General features: G+C 40.0%; 1 protein-coding gene across 2 annotated transcripts in view; it reads right to left on the bottom strand.

The window, feature by feature from the left end:
- TSC22D2 (TSC22 domain family member 2) overlaps positions 1-18,132 on the bottom strand; it is a 50,153-nt gene that overhangs the window by 20,793 nt on the left and 11,228 nt on the right. The window contains exon 2 of one of the 2 annotated variants that reach the window (XM_058661431.1): positions 15,334-15,405. The exons of the other annotated variant lie outside the window; for it this stretch is intronic. Coding sequence (XP_058517414.1) covers positions 15,334-15,405 — 72 coding nt within the window. The remainder of the gene's footprint in view (positions 1-15,333; positions 15,406-18,132) is intronic. 2 annotated transcript variants of the gene reach the window in all.

Below are 18,132 nucleotides of genomic sequence, written 5' to 3'. Positions count from 1 at the left end.
AGAATTTTGAAAGTATTTGGGCTTTTATATTGTATGCATCTACTGTAGATGCAACAGCAATATTTAAGGAATCTTACTGCAATACAGGAGTTTCCTTTCTTTTTAAAACTTATATATTTATTAAACACCACTGTAAAGAAATGGCCTTCAGCCTAAGACTGAGAATTACATATGCCAAGTATTTAAAATTTCAAGTTTAACTTATATTTAATACTATACTCTTAGTTATACAATGAGGTCATTTTGTTCATAAATATTCATCTCAATACAATAACATCAGGTATAATACATAAAATCTAATCCATTAAGTCTTACCAATTTATGACCTGATGAGACACTCTTGTGGACAACATTCAGTCCTTAGAAGCTAGAATAACCCTCCAACCATGTGAGGGCATCACAACTTTTAAACTTTCCGCTTTCGATCATTATTATGTCACATTCCTCCTCCGATGCTGAATTCTAAAAAAAATTCTAGCAAAGAGTTTAAGTAAATAAGTGTTTTAATAAAATAGCCTTTAAAAATCTTTTATAGCAAAATTTGTTTTACCAATTACCCAGCTGATATTTTGCACTTTATTTTTTAAATACAAAATAATTTCATATTTGATCTAGGTACTTCAAACTTTAAATTTCAACATGGACTTTCAGGCCATCAGGAAAACTTACTAGTAAATTGGAAAATGGAACCAATTAAAGGTTTAAGATCAAGATGCAGACAGTGTGATTTAATACCATAACCTGATATAGACAACATTGTAGTTCTACAGAATTGCATGTGAGTTCTATTATTTAGTCCATATCTAAATGTGATTTCCAGGCTCACAGCATAACTGGTTGGATCAGTAACAACCTATACTGATAATTTAGATGCTTAGGATAGCATTAAATTTCTATATTTAAATCTCAGACTGTCGTTTCTATTCCTTTTCTAAAAAAAATAGACAATATGATAATAATAATATATCATATGTCTGATATGGTAGACAAAACAATGTTATTATGTTCAGCAGTGGTCTTACTGCTTATCCATGTAGGAGTGCGGGAAAAAATGGGGGTAGGATGATGGAATAGCAGCAAAAATTTCTTAAGAATATCATCCTAAATGTATTAGGATTTTGCCACAAAGGTTTCAATGGGACATTTATTTTAATGCTTGAAGAGTAATATTACATTAACATCTGTCTGATAAGCATTAGCATTTTTAGTTGCCAATAACCCATAGAAAAGGCAACACATATTTGGAAGCAGTGTTTTGCCTACAGTAACTGCCTAAATAAAATGACATAATGGGGCAAAAGGGAGGAGGGGGGAAGAAAGAGGCCATTATTGAGGAAGATCAATGTGCACAAAGCTCTGTAGCAAACTCAAGGCACTGTAGAGGGAATTCTGCAGCTACCTCAACAGATACTTGACTCTGTGTGCAAGTTATGCTATGATGGATTTAACTTTCAATGGAACTCTTCCATGATATGTAGTCATCGAGAAGTCTCACACAGTCTAAAGAAGCATTAGGATTTTTCTGGTGTACAATTTTTGACCTTTCCAAATGTAATCTCACAACACATTTGACTTCAATAAAATCATATATTTTATTATTATTTTTGGCCAAGGCACTGCAATAAGACCATCACCTGGTGAAGGCAGAGATCCATACTCTGAGGATAAGCTCCAATTTAGAGTTGTGGTCTGAACACATCACCAAATATGTTCATCAATTTTTTAATGCAATTCTACTAACCAAAACACTTGCTTTTTTCATGTGGTGATGTGCTCTCATGTGGGACAAATCTCATGAGAAAATACAATGCACAGTCATACCTACTAAAACAAATGCCTCCTAAACAGATTATCCTTCCGTCACATTCTTGTCTTCAAGGCTTTGCGGAACGGATCACGTGAAGAGCAGATTGTTCGACCTTTTGTTACATTTGTCTTACGACAAATGCCCCCAAAACCTTCACTGGACAGAACTAATATGCCACATAAAGCAACTTCAGTCATCTTACTATGAAGCTTGTAGAAAAAAAATGTTAAAGGGTGTGTTTGCATAATACAAATGTATGATAAACCCACTGTTAAAGAAAACATACCAAAAAATGGAAGTTTCTAGATTAAATTTTCCATGAACATGCTTTTTAAAAAGAAGTTGTTACCAAGCATAGGGGTCTTACTGGACGAATTTGCCACTGAACACCCAAACACAGGAAATCCTTACTAAAAATCTGAACTGAAATTTGGTAACTTAAGTGTTCATAGATGAACAGTTAAAATTATTCAGATAGCCACTAAAGTTTCAAGTTAGAAATCTTAAGAAAGAATATTTACTTAGAAATTTGTACTAAAGTAGGGCTGGTACAATGGCATAGCAAGCTAAGCCTCTGCTTGTAGGGCCAGCATCCCATATGGGAGTTGGTTGTAGTTCTGGGGGCTGCCTGCTAAAGGCCTGGGAAGGCAGCGGAGAAGGGCCCCAAGCCCCCGGCTTTGGATAGGCCCAGCCCCTGGCCATTTGTGAAGTGGAACTTTCTCTTTGTCGTCTGGGAAGGAGCTAGAGCAATCTGTCAGTTACAATCCTCTCTCTCTGGTCATACCGCTATCAGACCAAACACTTTCAAACATTTCCTGCTGCTGCTTCTTTTGACCCTTCATTATTTTTCCATTTGTGCGGAGGAAAAGTCTCATTTCAACTGAGGAAAAAGTCTTATTTAATAGTGTTTGTAATGCAGTCCACCAAGAACTAGACCACAGTTTACCATTTTTACTTAATTTGACTTCATGGGAAATCCATATTAATAGCACCAAACAATAAGCAGGAAAGCAACACAGTGGATTTGTAATTATAAATAACTATTTGAAAGCAGACTGGCTCAATTAAAGAAAGTTCCTAAAAGAACTTGTAATATGTGTTTGCTTAGTTTGATACAAAATTTTACTACCAGGCCTAGTATGTGGCCTAGCAGCTAAAGTCCTCGCCTTGAATGCCCCGAAATCCCATATGGGCGCCGGTTCTAATCCCGGCAGCTCCACTTCCCATCCAGCTCCCTGATTGTGACCTGGGAAAGCAGTCGAGGACGGCCCAAAGCTTTGGGACCCTGCACCCGCGTGGGAGACCCGGAAGAGGTTCCAGGTTCCTGGCTTCGGATCGGCACAGCACCGGCCGTTGCGGCTCACTTGGGGAGTGAATCATTGGACAGAAGATCTTCCTTTCTGTCTCTCCTCCTCTCTATCTGACTTTGTAATAAAAAAACAAATAAATCTCAAAATCTCACTACCAAGCGTAAAGCACATTTCTTTAAAAATAGTCAAAAATTTCTTTAAACTATCTACTAATCCAGCCATATCTTCACCCTGATGGTAAAAGGTTCACTACTCTGTATTGGGAAATTCTATTCATGATAAATGCTTTTACTAACATCAGAATGATTATTACTCTTTTAAATGGAAAAAGGAAAGAAAGCAGGACAATTTTGCATGACTCCAATGTTAGTTATTCGATACATTATATACTGGGGGGAATGAGTATAGATAAATCAAAAGCGCTTTTTAAAAAAGTTAGTTGAGGGCCCGGCACTGTGGCCTAGCAGCTAAAGCCCTGGCCTTAAATGCGCCGGGATCCCATATGGGTGCTGGTTCTAATCCCCGCAGCTCCACTTCCCATCCAGGTCCCTGCTTGTGGCCTGGGAAAGCAGTCAAGGACGGCCCAAAGCTTTGGGACCCTGTACCTGCGTGGGAGACCCAGAAGAAGCTCCTGGTTCCCGGCTGCGGATCAGCACAGCACTGGCCAATGCGCTCACTTGATACTTTTTTTTATGCCTAATCCAAATGTACCCAACAGAGTAACAATAATGGAAAGGCAGTATGCTTCAAGAAATTAACATACAAAACATACAATCACAAAAAACAATGTTAAAATCCAAATACACATTAAAAGTGTAAACATACTATGTAGTATATGCATTATTTCAAAAACAACTCTGAGATCATTAAGTAAATTACGTTTATAGTCCTCAATCTTTCAAAACAAGAAAACTAGAAGAAAAAAAAAGCAAAGCAGGTAGAGGTCAGGTATGTATTGATGCAAATATATGCAATTAGGACCTTGATGCTTGGTTCCCTGGATGTGCCTCTGACCCTGAGCCCATTCAGAAACAGGCAACAGTAAACACAGCTTTCACATATCATCACAAAATACACCTCTGAGATTTGATATCTCTTCTTTCTTGAAACAAATTATGATCACTCTAGAAATACATCTAATAACACTTTCTAGTTCTAGACTAAGTAAGCAATATCTAAAAAAGACCAGATGATGTAAATAAACCCAGAATTTTCTGAACCAATGGCTACCAGGTCTCTGTGAGCAGGACTGAGCTCCATCAGACACTCCAACTCTCTTCCCCTCCTTGTCTCATTCCTTCCAGGAGTGTGCAGGACGGGGAGAGCAGAAATGCTTTATTACCAAGCAGGGAAGCACAAAGCTATTTCTGACCCAGGTAACATGTATTTAGAATACTTTGCTATCAGGAGGAAACATCTAGCTACTGTGGATATTATTAGTATCAATTCTTAAGAAGTCAGAAAAAAATTCAGTATGTGGTATTCAGAAACTGCGTAGTGGGCAGCCATGCCATTCACACATACTTATGCAGCACACCGTTATTTTGGGGGCAAATATAAAAGGATTAAAACCTGAAAAACACAACTGAAGTTACTAACTTTTTTAGTATTTACAATCACGGATCTTCAAATTCTGAAAGCAAACTGGAGGCAAATGGGCATAAGAATGCTCCTGCCTCAGGGTATTTTCCAATGGATTTTCTAAATCACCACCACCTGCTTCTATAAATTTTGTTCTCTCAAATATGAAAAATATTTTGGAAGTGGTGAACTAAAACCTAAACACAGAATTTTAGATCGGGCTAATTAAGAATTTTCTATCACAAAATTTAACAGTTCTTCATTCAAAAATAATGTTAACTTGGGCCCAGCGGCGTGGCTTAGCAGCTAAAGTCCTCGCCTTGAACGCCCCGGGATCCCATGTGGGCGCCGGTTCTAATCCCAGCAGCTCCACTTCCCATCCAGCACCCTGCTTCTGGCCTGGGAAAGCAGCCGAGGACGGCCCAAAGATTTAGGACCCTGCACCAGCATGGGAGACCCGGAAGAGGTTCCAGGTTCCTGGCTTTGGATTGGCGCGCACCAGCCCGTTGCGGCTCACTTGGGGAGTGAATCATCAGACGGAAGATCTTCCTCTCTGTCTCTCCTCCTCTCTGTACATCTAACTTTGTAATAAAATAAATAAATCTTTGAAAAAAAATAATGTTAACTAGAATATGGTTTTCTCCTATCCTTGTCTAATTGCCTTTTTGTTTTGAAAACAAAAAATTTAAGCAATTCTAACGTGGGGCCATAATGGTGGCATAACTGGCTAATCCGCCTGCCAACATGGCATTGCTCACAGGCACCTACAGGGTTATGCCCGGCTGCTCCGCTTCCCAATCTAGCTCCCTGCTTTACAGTCTGAGAAACCTGCAGAGAATCACCAAAGTCCTTGGGCCTCTGCACAAACATGAGACCTGGAAGCAGCTCCTGGATCCCAAATGGCCAATGCAGCCATCTGGAGAGTAAACCAGCAGATAGAAAATCCCTATCTCTTTCTGCCCACTCTCAAAGATTTCCAAGTAAAATAAAGTAAATCTTGAAAATATAGTAATTACAATCAATACTCTTTTCTCTGGCTCTCCAAATAAAATAAACTAATCTTATAATAATAATAATAATTTCAGGGGCCCTAGCCTTGTGCCTAAAATCCTCGTCTTCAATGCATCATGATCCTAGATGGGCACCATGATCTCAACTGCTCCAGTTCCCATCCAGCTCTCTGCTTGTGGCCTAAGAAAGCAGTCCAGGATGGCCCAAAACCTTGGGACCCTGCACCTACGTGGGAGACCCAGAAGAAGTTTCTGGCTTTGGACTGGCTCAGCTTTGGCCATTTGGGGAGTGAATCTCTGGAAGGATGATTTTCCTCTCTGTCTCTCCATTTCTCTGTACATCTCTTTCCAATAAAAATAAATCTTTAAATTCTCCAAACTATCCTCAGGTTTAAATAAAGAGTTCTGAGTTTAAAATTTTAAATTGTTTGGCTTGGTGTGGTAGCATAGCGGCTAAAGTCCTCACCTTGCACTCGCTGGGACCCCATATGGGCAGTGGTTCTAACCTTGGCAGCCCTGCTTCCCATCCAGCTCCCTGCTTGTGGCCTGGGAAAGCAGAGGAGGACAGCCCAAAGCCTTGAGACCCTGCACCCACATGAGAGACCTGGAGGAAGCTCCTGGCTCCTGATTGGATCGGCTCAGCTTCACTTGTTGCGGCCACTTGGGGAGTGAATCACCGGACGGGGGATATTTTCCTCTGTCTCTCCTCTCTGTATATCTGATTTTGCAATAAAAAAATGAATCTTTAAAAATTTTTTTTTCAAATTATTCAGCACTAGACTGAAAAAAACAAAACACCAAAAAGATGTCCAAGGCTGTCCTGACTCATCAAGTTTAAGTCACTCATTTCCTTCTTATTTAAAGAAGCTTTGCTACTGATTTCACAGAAAAAAACCGTTCAGCGGCCCAGCACAGTGGCCTAGCGGCTAAAGTCCTTGCCTTGAACGCCCCGAAATCCCATATGGGCGCCGGTTCTAATCCCGGCAGCTCCACTTCCCATCCAGCTCCCTGCTTGTGGCCTGGGAAAGCAGTCAAGTACGGCCCAAAGCTTTGGGACCCTGCACCAGCATGGGAGACCCGGAAGAGGTTCCCGGTTCCCGGCTTTGGATCGGTGTGCACCGGCCGTTGCAGCTCACTTGGGGAGTGAATCATTGGACAGAAGATCTTCCTCTCTATCTCTCCTCCTCTCTGTATATCTGACTCTGTAATAAAATAAATGAATCTTTATAAAAAAAAAAAAGAAAAAACTGTTCAGCAAGCTAGCTTCACACACACACACACGTGTTTTGTTGCATTCAAAGTCTTAGTTTATTTAAATTCCATTTGGTAAAAGCTGCAAGAATTTTTTTTTAAAGTGAGACCTTACTAACCACGCCAATCTTTTCAACTGCTTCTCAAATCTCACCTTGAAAATAATAAGCAAGACCTCTCGGAATAGGTTAAGGCATTTTAAATCAAAAAACGCACTAGATAACTAAGAAGGAAGTGGGAAAAAAATAAGCAGGAGCATAGAGGGTAAGAAGCTAAGAAATAATTGCTCATTGCCAATTCTTAAGTCTGGAAATGTGCTCAAAATAGATGTCAGGTGTCCTACTTCTCCTAGCCATGGAAAACCCAAGAGACAACTACGAACCAGCAAAATGCCACTTCAAGCAATGAACCAAGATCTAGGGTCAAAAATCTGGCAGCTGACGAGCCACGTAACAATACATAATTTGTGAAACAATTTTTTTTTCAAGATAATTAAAACTCTTAATTCACACACACAAAATACACAGTAAAAAATTAAAACAAATCACAGTAAAGGACACAAATATACTTCTTTCCATTCTAAGAAATATACCTATATTAATATCTACATTTTTTTTTCATGACCCCTCCTTCAAATTTAGAAAAATAAGGTTTCTTCCCAAATAAGATTTCTTCCCCAATTTCACCTAGATTTTAGGCACCATTTCTTTACATGTCTCCAATAATAAAAGGTAGGGAGATGAACTTTTTAAAAAAATTAGTTTACTCACAACACTGTTCTGCCTCTTCTACAGAAACATACATTTTAAACATTTTTGAAAGTATTTATTTTCGTTACAAAGGCAGATTTGCAAAAAGGAAAGACAGAAAGGTCTTCCATCTGCTGTTTCATTCCCCATATGGCTGCAATGGTCAGAAATTAGCTGATCCAATGCTAGGTGCCTCTTCTGGGTCTCCCACATGGGTGTGCAGGATCCCAGGGATATGGGCAATCTTCCTCTGCTTTGCCAAGACAAAAGCAGGGAGCTGGATAATAAGTGGAGCAGCCAGGACACATACCACTATCTATATTGGATCCCTGCTTTTGAAGGTAGAGGACAAGCCTGCTGAGCCATGACACTGGCCTCAAATTTAAATAGTATTGCAGGAGACTAATCCAAGTGTATATTCATATAAGACAGGGAAGAAAAAAAAGCACAGGTGTCTAAAAACTAAATGTAATCAGGTGATAATATGCTGGGGGGTTCTTGGGTCAGGTACATGAAGGACATTGGTTCAACGTGCAAAATCTAAATACGAACCATATACTACTGTTACCATTGAGTATATCAATATTAAACATCCCAAAATTGATATGCTGTTGGTATATAACAAAATAATCTTAAGAAATATTTGAGGTTAAAGGGATACTCACAAATTACTCAAGAAATTTCTAAACCACTAGGATGGTAAGGCAAAGAATGTAAACACTGAATCTTAGTAAGATTGTTCTTGGAGTTCTTTGTACTATTCTTGCAATTTTTCTGTATATTTGAAATTAAAGATTCAAATATGTTCTCTGCTTTTGGGTGAGGAAATAGCACGGTCAGAATGTTCTAAGAACAGATTTTTTTTTCTATTTCAAACAGTGACTCAGACAGACAGAAAGTATCATCTCTGCTGGTTCACTCCCCAAACGCCCACACAGATGGGGGAGGGCAGGCTAGCACAGGGTCGGGAGCTCCCTGCAGGTGTCCCCTCTGGTGGTGGGAACCTGAGACTGAAAAAGAAACACAACTCTAGAGGTGCTTTAACTCCCCAAGTCGGAAGAGCCTGCTGCGACCTAACCTCACACGCACAGCTGTATGCTCCGAGTATGGCCTATAACTGAATCAAATTATCCTTCAGGAACTCTTCTATCATTCAGTTTGTAACATAGGAGACACTATTCTCTACAAGTTATTTTACTGCCTGGCACCTGATAAGGAAGAATTCTCTAGTTCTTATGATGCTGCTGCGTTGCTGTGTTATCTACGGGGGAGGGTTTATTTATCACCGCCATTTATGGATATTTTTATTCCCAATAAGCTGTCACATAATGATTAAATGGAATGTGGGATCTTAGACCGGATTCTGGAACGGAAAAAGACATTGAAAAAGGAGAAAACTTCAGGCTGGCATGGTGGCAAAGCACACTAAGCCTCCGCATGCTGGTTCAAATCCCAGCTGTTCTACTCCCAATGCGGCTCCCTGCTTATGATCTGGGAAAAGCAGCACACAGCACTCCAGGTCCTTGGGCCCCTGCTCCCATATATGTGGGTGACTCAGTAGAAGCTCCTGGCTCCCAGCTTCGGACCATCCCAAATCTAGCTGTTGCAGGGATATGGGAAGTGAACCAATGGATAGAAGGTCTCTGCCTCTCCTCTTTCAGTAACTGCCTTTCCAATAAACATTTTAAAAACTTTGGAAAAAAAAAACCTGGCAAAGGGGTAAAATTCAAGTAAAATCTATGGTTTGTGAATAGTATTATATCAATGTTAATTTCCTAATTTGATAACCACACTGACATTGTACAAGATATGAATATAAGTGAAAGCTAGATGGTGGATATATAGGAATTTTGTATTAATGCAACTTTAAACACAAAACTACTTAAAACTTTAAAAAGCAAAGAAGGGCAGGAGAGTAGTAGGCACATTCTAAAAGGTCATCTAAACTACTTTCTAATTTCAGGCCTGGCGCAATGATTCAGTGCCTGATCTTCACCTTACAAGTGCGAGATAACGGGCGCAGGTTCGTGTCCCAGCTGCTCCACTTCCCATCCAGCTCCCTGCTTGTGGCCTGGGAAAGCAGTCAAGGACGGCCCAAAGCCTTGGGACCCTGCAACCACGTGGGAGACCCGGAAGGGCTTCCGGCTCCTGACTTTGCACTGGCGCAGATCCGACTGATGTGGCTATCCAGAGAGTGAACCAGCGCATACATCATCTCTGTCTCTCCTCTCTGTAAAATCTGCCTGTACAATAAAAATAATTAAAAAAAAAATTCTTATTCTGGGACTCGCGGCGTGGCCTAGTGGCTATAGTCCTCACCTTCAATGCGCCGGGATCCCATACGGGCGCCGGTTCTAATCCTGGCAGCTCCGCTTCCCATCCAGCTCCCTGCTTGTGGCCTGGGAAAGCAGTCAAGGACGACCCAAAGCTTTGGGACCCTGCACCTGCATGGAGACCCGGAAGAGGTTCCTGGTTCCCGGCATCGGATTGGCGCAGCACCGGCTGTTGTGGTCACTTGGGGAGTGAATCATTGGACAGAAGATCTTCCTTTCTGTCTCTCCTCTCTGTATATCTGACTTTATAATAAAAATGAATAAATCTTCAAAAAAAAATTCTTTTTCTGACTTTTGGCTTCTGCGATTATTGTTAATACCAGATGTCCAAAAACATAATGAAATGTAATCAGAGAGTAACTCATGTAAGCACTAGGCAATAGGGAATATATTTAGACTGGCTAAGAAATGGCCTGGGATCATCCTTAAGATACTTACACGTAGTTACCAGGTGAGAATATATAATTAGGAACGATCTCCATCAAGCATCTCATATTGTGTTCTTTTGTATTTAGGTAGTTCAGGTCTACAACAATGTAGAACCATACAGATAGATGCAGGGTGAAAGAGCCACACAAAATATACGGTGCATGATTCTACTTACAGAAAATACTCCTAGTCAGGCTACGGAGACAGAAGGGCCTGGGACGAGGCATGAAGAGATCATGAAGTAAACTTAGATCCTGTATTTGATCGTGGTACTGGTAACGCAGGTGTTGTTAGACTGAGTTGTATTTAATTACGGTGTACTTCTTTTTTTAAGATTTTTATTGGAAAGTAAGATATACAGAGAGGAAGCTCTGCCTGAAATTTCACTCCCCAAGTGACTGCAATGGCTGGAGCTGCACTGATCCGAAGCCAGGAGCCTGGAGCCTCTTCCGGGTCTCCCACGCGGGTGCAGGGACCCAAGGCCTTGGGCCGTCCTCCACTGCTTTCCCAGGCCACAAGCAGGGAGCTGGATGGGAAGTGGGCCTGCCAGGATTAGAACCGGCGCCCATATTGGATCCCGGCACGTTCAAGGAGAGGACTTTAGCTGCCAGGCCACACCACTGGGCCCTACTTTTCTTATAAAACTTAAACCTCAATAAAGATTTTACAAAGTTCTGTCACCGGAGCCAGTATTGTGGCATAGCAAATTAAGCCTATGCATGCAACACTGGCATTCCATGTAAGTGCCAGTTTGAGAACCCCTTGCTCCACTTTTGATCCAACTCCCTCCTAATGCGCCTGGGAAAGCAGCAAAAGACAGCCATCTGTTTGGGTCCCTGCACCCATGTGGGAGACCTGTAAGAAGGTCTGAAGTTCTGGGCTTCAGCCTGGTCCAGTCCTGGCTGTCACAGTTATCTGGGGAGTCAGCCAGTAGATGGAAGATCACTTTGCGCCTCTCTCGCTGTCATTCTGACTTTAAAATAAAGGAACAAATAGCAAATCTTTAAAAATAAAATCACTATTTTGGAATGTTGAAAGGCTACTACTAAAAACTGACTTCAAATTACACAATCTCTTACAAAACTAACTATGGATGGTGCATTATTCACCTTAATTTTTTTGAAGATTAATTTTAAGTTGTTAGTTTCTACTTTTATATTTAAAGATGGTTTTACCTCCTGAGCCACTTTAACATGCCCAGAGTGTGATTATTTTAAAATAAGCTTAAAATAAAATTAAACATAAACTTTAAATTTAAACCTAAAATTCTGAAAAGTTTCAGTTGATTTCCTGCATATGCACCTTACAAATGAAAAATAAAGGCCAAAACCATGATAGCATTTATAGGAAAAGAAAAAGGAAGGCTTTGTAATAGCTTCAATTTTGGTATAATAACTGACAAAGCACTGGATATTGACGTAAGAAGTGTTCATATATTAAATACTGAATATTGACGTAGGGAGAATAAGACAGACTAACAAGAAGCATCTCAACTTGTTAATTCTAATTCAGAAGGAAGGGAAGAAAAGGGCATTAGAAAAACTTAATGTAGAGAAAGGTATATTAAATTTTAATTAAAAGAGATTCTCCTGGGCCCGGCACTGTGGCCTAGCGGCTAAAGTCCTCGCCTTGAATATGCCGGGATCCAATATGGGCACTGGTTCTAATCCCGGCAGCTCAACTTCCCAGCCAGCTCCCTGCTTGTGGCCTGGGAAAGCAGTCGAGGATGGTCCAAAGCCTTGGGACCCTGCACCTGCATGCGAGACCCGGAAGAGGATCTGGGCTCCTGGTTTCGGATCGGCACAGCACTGGCCGTTGAGGTCTCTTTGGGAGTGAATCATCGGACAGAAAATCTTTCTCTCTGTCTCTCCTCCTCTCTGTATATCTGACTTTGCAATAAAAATAAAGAAATTAAAAAAAAAAAAAAAAGATATTCTCCTGAATTGAAATAATTAACAGGAGACTGCAATCTTTCAAGAAAGGCAAAACAAGGGATCTCTGAGGTATTTAGGGCAGGTGTTAATAAAAATTGACAAGGGCTAAAAATGCTGTCCCAACTGAAAAGGATTCCGAATATTCACAAACAGGACCCTGGGCTGAAATACGGTTATCCAACAACACTGGTAGTCAACCTTAGGCCTCAATGCAAGCAGATAATGCAGTAGATAGTGTGAGGGACTCAGTTCCTTAAACCGCGGGATAACTTTACCTATTAGAATCATCTCGGGCCTAGTGGCATGGTCTAGTGGTTAAAGTCCTCTCCTTGAATGCCCCGGGATCCCATACGGTTGCTGGTTCTAGTCCCAGCAGCTCCACTTCCCATCCAGCTCCCTGCTTGTGGCCTGGGAAAGCAGTTGAGGACGGCCCAATGCATTGGGACCCTGCACCCGCGTGGGAGACCCGGAAGAGGTTCCAGGTTCCCGGCATCGGATCGGCACGCATCGGCCGTTGCGGCTCACTTGGGGAGTGAATCATCGGATGGAAGATCTTCCTCTCTGTCTCTCCTCCTCTGTATATCTGCCTTTCCAGAAAAAAAAATAAATAAATAAATCTTTTTAAAAAAATCTCTGAAAAAAAAACTTGCTAAATTAGTAAAATAATTTTTTTTTTAAAGATTTATTCATTTTATTACAGCTAGATATACACAGAGGAGGAGAGACAGAGAGGAAGATCTTCCATCCGATGATTCACTCCCCAAGTGAGCCGCAACGGCCGATGCGTGCCGATCCGATGCCGGGAACCTGGAACCTCTTCCGGGTCTCCCACGCGGGTGCAGGGTCCCAATGCATTGGGCCGTCCTCAACTGCTTTCCCAGGCCACAAGCAGGGAGCTGGATGGGAAGTGGAGCTGCTGGGATTAGAACCGGTGCCCATATGGGATCCTGGCGCGTTCAAGGCGAGGACTTTAGCCTCTAGGCCACGCCGCCAGGCCCAGTAAAATAATTTTTAAAAACTTAATTTATGGTAGTAAAATATGAACAAATGATGTGGTGAGGTACAAAACAACGCAGAGTTATATTTCATATTTTTCAAGGTTTAAAAAAATCTTGGACCCTTGTCTGCAATGAATAAATAGTCCCACAGTACTTTAAGAGCTGACAGAAGAGCAAGTCACGCTGTAGATAGTCAGAACTCGTAAAGCCCTTACTGCTCTTTTTTAATCAACTATTAAATAAGCTAGTTGAAAACTTGAAAGGAAGGTAACTCAGTTTCTGCCAGGTTAAGCCTGTCTTGTTTGTACCAACAGGCTAACTTACAATGAAGAATGGCTAATCTAGAATTTAAAAGGTTCTATTTTGGCATTAACACACTACAGACAAGTATCTGTTAATTTCTTTGGCTCTGGTCAACAGGCTCCAAGAAGAGAAAATATTTCCAGCTCATGAGGAACTACAGATAGAGCAACTTGCCTCATTTCTGATACCTTAAAAGTTTCTGGTATTCAAAAAAAGAGAACAAATAACGAGTATTTTAGCTGTAACAACAAATTATGAGTAGGCAACTTCAAAGGCTGCTATAAAATGAAAAGCTCAAACCTTTTATTATCAGATCCAAATTATAAGAAAAAAAGTTAAATCCTTTCTACACTGTTTCAATGAAAATAACACATTCATATTAGTGTCACGGCAGCTCACAAAAATTAGCTATTTGCAAGAAATCGGTGCACATGTGAAAACTACTCTTTCTACATTTCTAAAGACTTATTTTTTGCCAGGTATAAAGTACACCTTAAACTTCATTTTCTCGCTGTATGTGGTAAACTATTTAAGTTATGAAACTTTGATACTTATTTCATGTGCTAATTTACATTTATGCAATAATTTATACTACTATGGCAGAACTATTTGAAAACTGATTTTATAAATAAAGTACATCAAATTTTTAAAGCTCAAAACATTTCTGATAAGGAACACAGTATCAGACAGATATTTTGTCAGACAATGACTTCAGAATGACACGCGCCAGCCAATCAAGCCCAAGAACCTAAAGCATCTTCTACCACTGCCAGGTCATGTGGCCCACGTTTTGCTATTACACATGCATTGAGCAACAATTTTTTTCTAATAAAAGAGGTGGAGTCCATGAGCAGTATCTAGAATTATGCCAGAAGACACAAACGCATTGCCAGGCAAGAGTTAAAAAGAAATCTAGCAAGCTCTCCATGGATTTTAAATGCTCTTTGCACTCATATTAATTAAACACAGAAGGACAGAGCGCTAATAAATATTCAGCAAAATAATCCAATAGAGCACATACTACTTTAAATGTGTTAAGCAGAAAGATAAACCAAATCTTTTCAATTAAGTGAACTCGACAACTATATCCTATATTTTAAAAAGTTAAAAATAAAATCTTCTCTGAGAAAGCAAATTATTTTAGGAGTATGCACGTCAATAAAGCAAATCCAGTGAATTCTAGTAAACAAAATGTATTTAAATTTCTTTCTAAAAATCAAATGACTATTTTCGTGGTTTGGTCTTGCCCCTTCTCCAGTTTTTTAATTTGAGATAAAATCTTGCTTGCATTATGACAGCTTTCATAGAGAAACTTTACAAATGAGCATAAAACCAAAAATACTTTTGCATTAAAATATGTTGGACTTGTGGCTATTTTATAGAATATCCGTTAAAAAGTACATTGCACAAAATGCACTAAAAAGTAAAGTATGTTTATATTCTTTACAAAATATACATTAGCCTTTTGGTTTATATTGCTGCTTTGTTCCATGCTAGATACCCCATGGTTTCCCCTCTAAAAAATAAATAAACTTCAGTATTAATCACAAGAAACCAGTACAGTGCAAAGCAGTTCATGCATACACTTTCCCATGTATGCATTCCATATGTTACGGAAGTATTCATACCTATCCCAGAGGCTCTTTGATTCCTGAAACGTGTTCAAATGGAACGCTTGGTAGAAAGCAGTTGAAGGATTCCTGTGAGATCCGAGAATCAAATGGAAATGAGGTTGAGAATGTACAGTAACATCACCACTTTCCAAAAAAATAAAAAAGGAAGATTTTAAATTTCTAACACCGTGTAAACTGCTTTCATAAAATCAAGAGAAGAAAAATCACATAAACTTGCTCAGAACAACACTGAAGAAATTAAAAACCGGACAAAATCCAGGAGACCCCCAATGGTAACTCAGAACCACAATTCTAGAAGAAAGATAACAGAAAAAATCAGATATTAAGCAGCATCTAATTCTCTATGTGGGTATATATGAATGTGATCAGTTCAGAGTTTGATCAACACTAATGTGTATCAAATGCCTTTGGTTTAACATTTAGCAAAGCAGTTCTCACATGAATTTTTAAGCAAACTAAGCCATCCCTTCACAATACAGAAACTCCTCTTAGGATTTATGAAATGCAGGAAGGACTTATTAATGAACAATCAAGAGTCCTTTCTCACGTTTGATTTAATCTATTTCCACTTTTAGAATCCAACATATATGTGTGATTTCTCTAAGCACAGGGGAAAAAGGAAAGGGCACTTAGGTACTGCAGTAGGAAAGCAGCTTTCTAACACCTCGCCTGTGTCAAAGGTAGAAATCTGTCTACCGTAATTACCACTCAGTTCTACCATTCCTTAGGGGCACATCCCCAGGACCACCACCACAGAATCCTAATGGATGGGCTCACGGGGACAAGTTTCCAGTAGAATGATCCACTTCATACTTCAGGAATACTTAGGGAACTTAACTTTGGATAAATCTGCCCCCTAGCAGGCCTCTCTCTTCTTCACTGTTTCTATAATCTCTCCAATTCCCCAAGCTACACAGTTGGGAGCAAAACAAAAACCTGCCATATATCACTTTAAAAGCTCTTCACTCAAGCAGTAGCAGAATCATAACTACAGTTAGGAAACTGCTTATTATATTTCAGAATGGCCCTAAGAGCTAGGTGCTATTACTCTCCTCATCTCAGAGATAAAAAACCTGGGTCAGATCATAGAAACTTGCCTGATGTTAGTTAGTAGTGACAATCTGGTCCTAGAATTTATGCTCTTAAACCACTAAACACACAGCAGAGTTATACTTGGACTGTGCTGGCTCTGTTAAATGGGAGTAACACTCTCTAGTCTTGTAGGACAGTGAAAAGACTAAGTATTCAGCTTTAGTTTTTTTTTTTTCTTCCCAGCATACAGATACAAAAAACAAAACAAAACAAAAAAGAAACAAAAAACAAAAAAACCATCACCAACAACAAAAAACCAAACTTGGGTTCCAATACAACATGGCAGTTCTGAGGCTCTCTGGTGCTGCAGGCTTAGTTACAGCCTGCGATGCTGGCATCCCTTTTAACTGTGCCAGTTCAAGTCCTGGCTGCTACACTTCCAGCCCAGCTCCCTGCACCTATGAGCAGCAGAGATGGCCAACGTCTTTGGGCCACTATCACCTACGTGAAAAAACCTGGCTTTGGCCTGGCCTACCCCAGCCGTCACAGCAATGCGGGGAGCAAACCAGTAGATTGAAGACCTCCATTACTTAGCCTTCCAAACAAAATAAATCTTTTTCTAAGTCTCTGCAGAATTAGCATAATCAGACCAACTACTTAAGAGGTATCCAGCATAACAATTAAATATCAATGGTCATGAAACACCAGTGCATATACAGAATTCCATTATTTCAAAATTCAGATTTAAAGACTCATTATGTTGTGCCACAGACTGAATTAAAAAAATATTTTGAGAAAGCATTTAACAACTTAACCAATACATATGGATCTGTCTTTTTAAAGATTTATTTGTTTATTTAGTTATTTATTTTTATTATAAAGGCAGATTACAGAGAAAAGGAGAGAGAAAGATCGTCCATCCACTGGTTCACTTTTCAAGTGGCCGCAATGGCTGGAGCTGAGCCAACCCAAAGCCAGGAGCCAGAAGCTTTCTCTAGGTCTCCCATGTGGGTGCAGGGTCCCAAGGTTTGGGCCATCCCATAACTGCTTTCCCAGTCTACAAACAGGGAGCTGGAAGGGAAGTGGAGCAGCCTGGGACACTGTCATCATGTGGGATCCTGGCACATGCAAGGTGAGAATTTAGTCAGTAGACTACTGTGCTGGGACAAGGGATCTCTTCGATAATCCAAAATGAGAAGATAATCACCAATTGTCAGAGTATCAACAAAGCCCAAATCAGCCCCCTTTTAACCCTAAGTTCTCCAAGGCAACCAAAGGCACTGATTCGACTTGCCAATAACCAATAAAACGTTAAGAGGCTTCTAACAACTACTTGCTTAGTGTTTTGCATACCCTCAAGATATACTTATTTGCCAGGCCACTTTTCACCATATTAGAACTTAGCATGGCAAATAAAATGAACACCGACTGAAATTTCTATTTGGCTCACTGCTCTATCCCTATACCCCAAAAATCACATGGAAACCAGTTTGCCATTTTCAAAGGAGACTTCAAATTTAAACTAGGTGACTCTAAGAGGAATGTAGTACCTATAAAACAGCAACAACAAATGCTAGCAATTAAATTTCATTAAGTATTTACAATATATTTATGTAATTCTTAGAAACACCTTCATATACTTGACTTTGGAAATGCAGCTATTTAATATGAATCAAATCCAAATGCCCAAGCAAGTTAATTCCAAATGTAATCATTTGACTTAAGTTACTGAAATTTCAGCACTTTGTAAAATGTTTCTCA

Source organism: Ochotona princeps, chromosome 3 (assembly GCF_030435755.1).
Source record: "Ochotona princeps isolate mOchPri1 chromosome 3, mOchPri1.hap1, whole genome shotgun sequence".
Classification (NCBI taxonomy): domain Eukaryota; kingdom Metazoa; phylum Chordata; class Mammalia; order Lagomorpha; family Ochotonidae; genus Ochotona; species Ochotona princeps.
The sequence above is the reverse complement of the archived record's forward strand: the minus strand, read 5'-3'. Positions and strand labels throughout refer to the sequence as shown.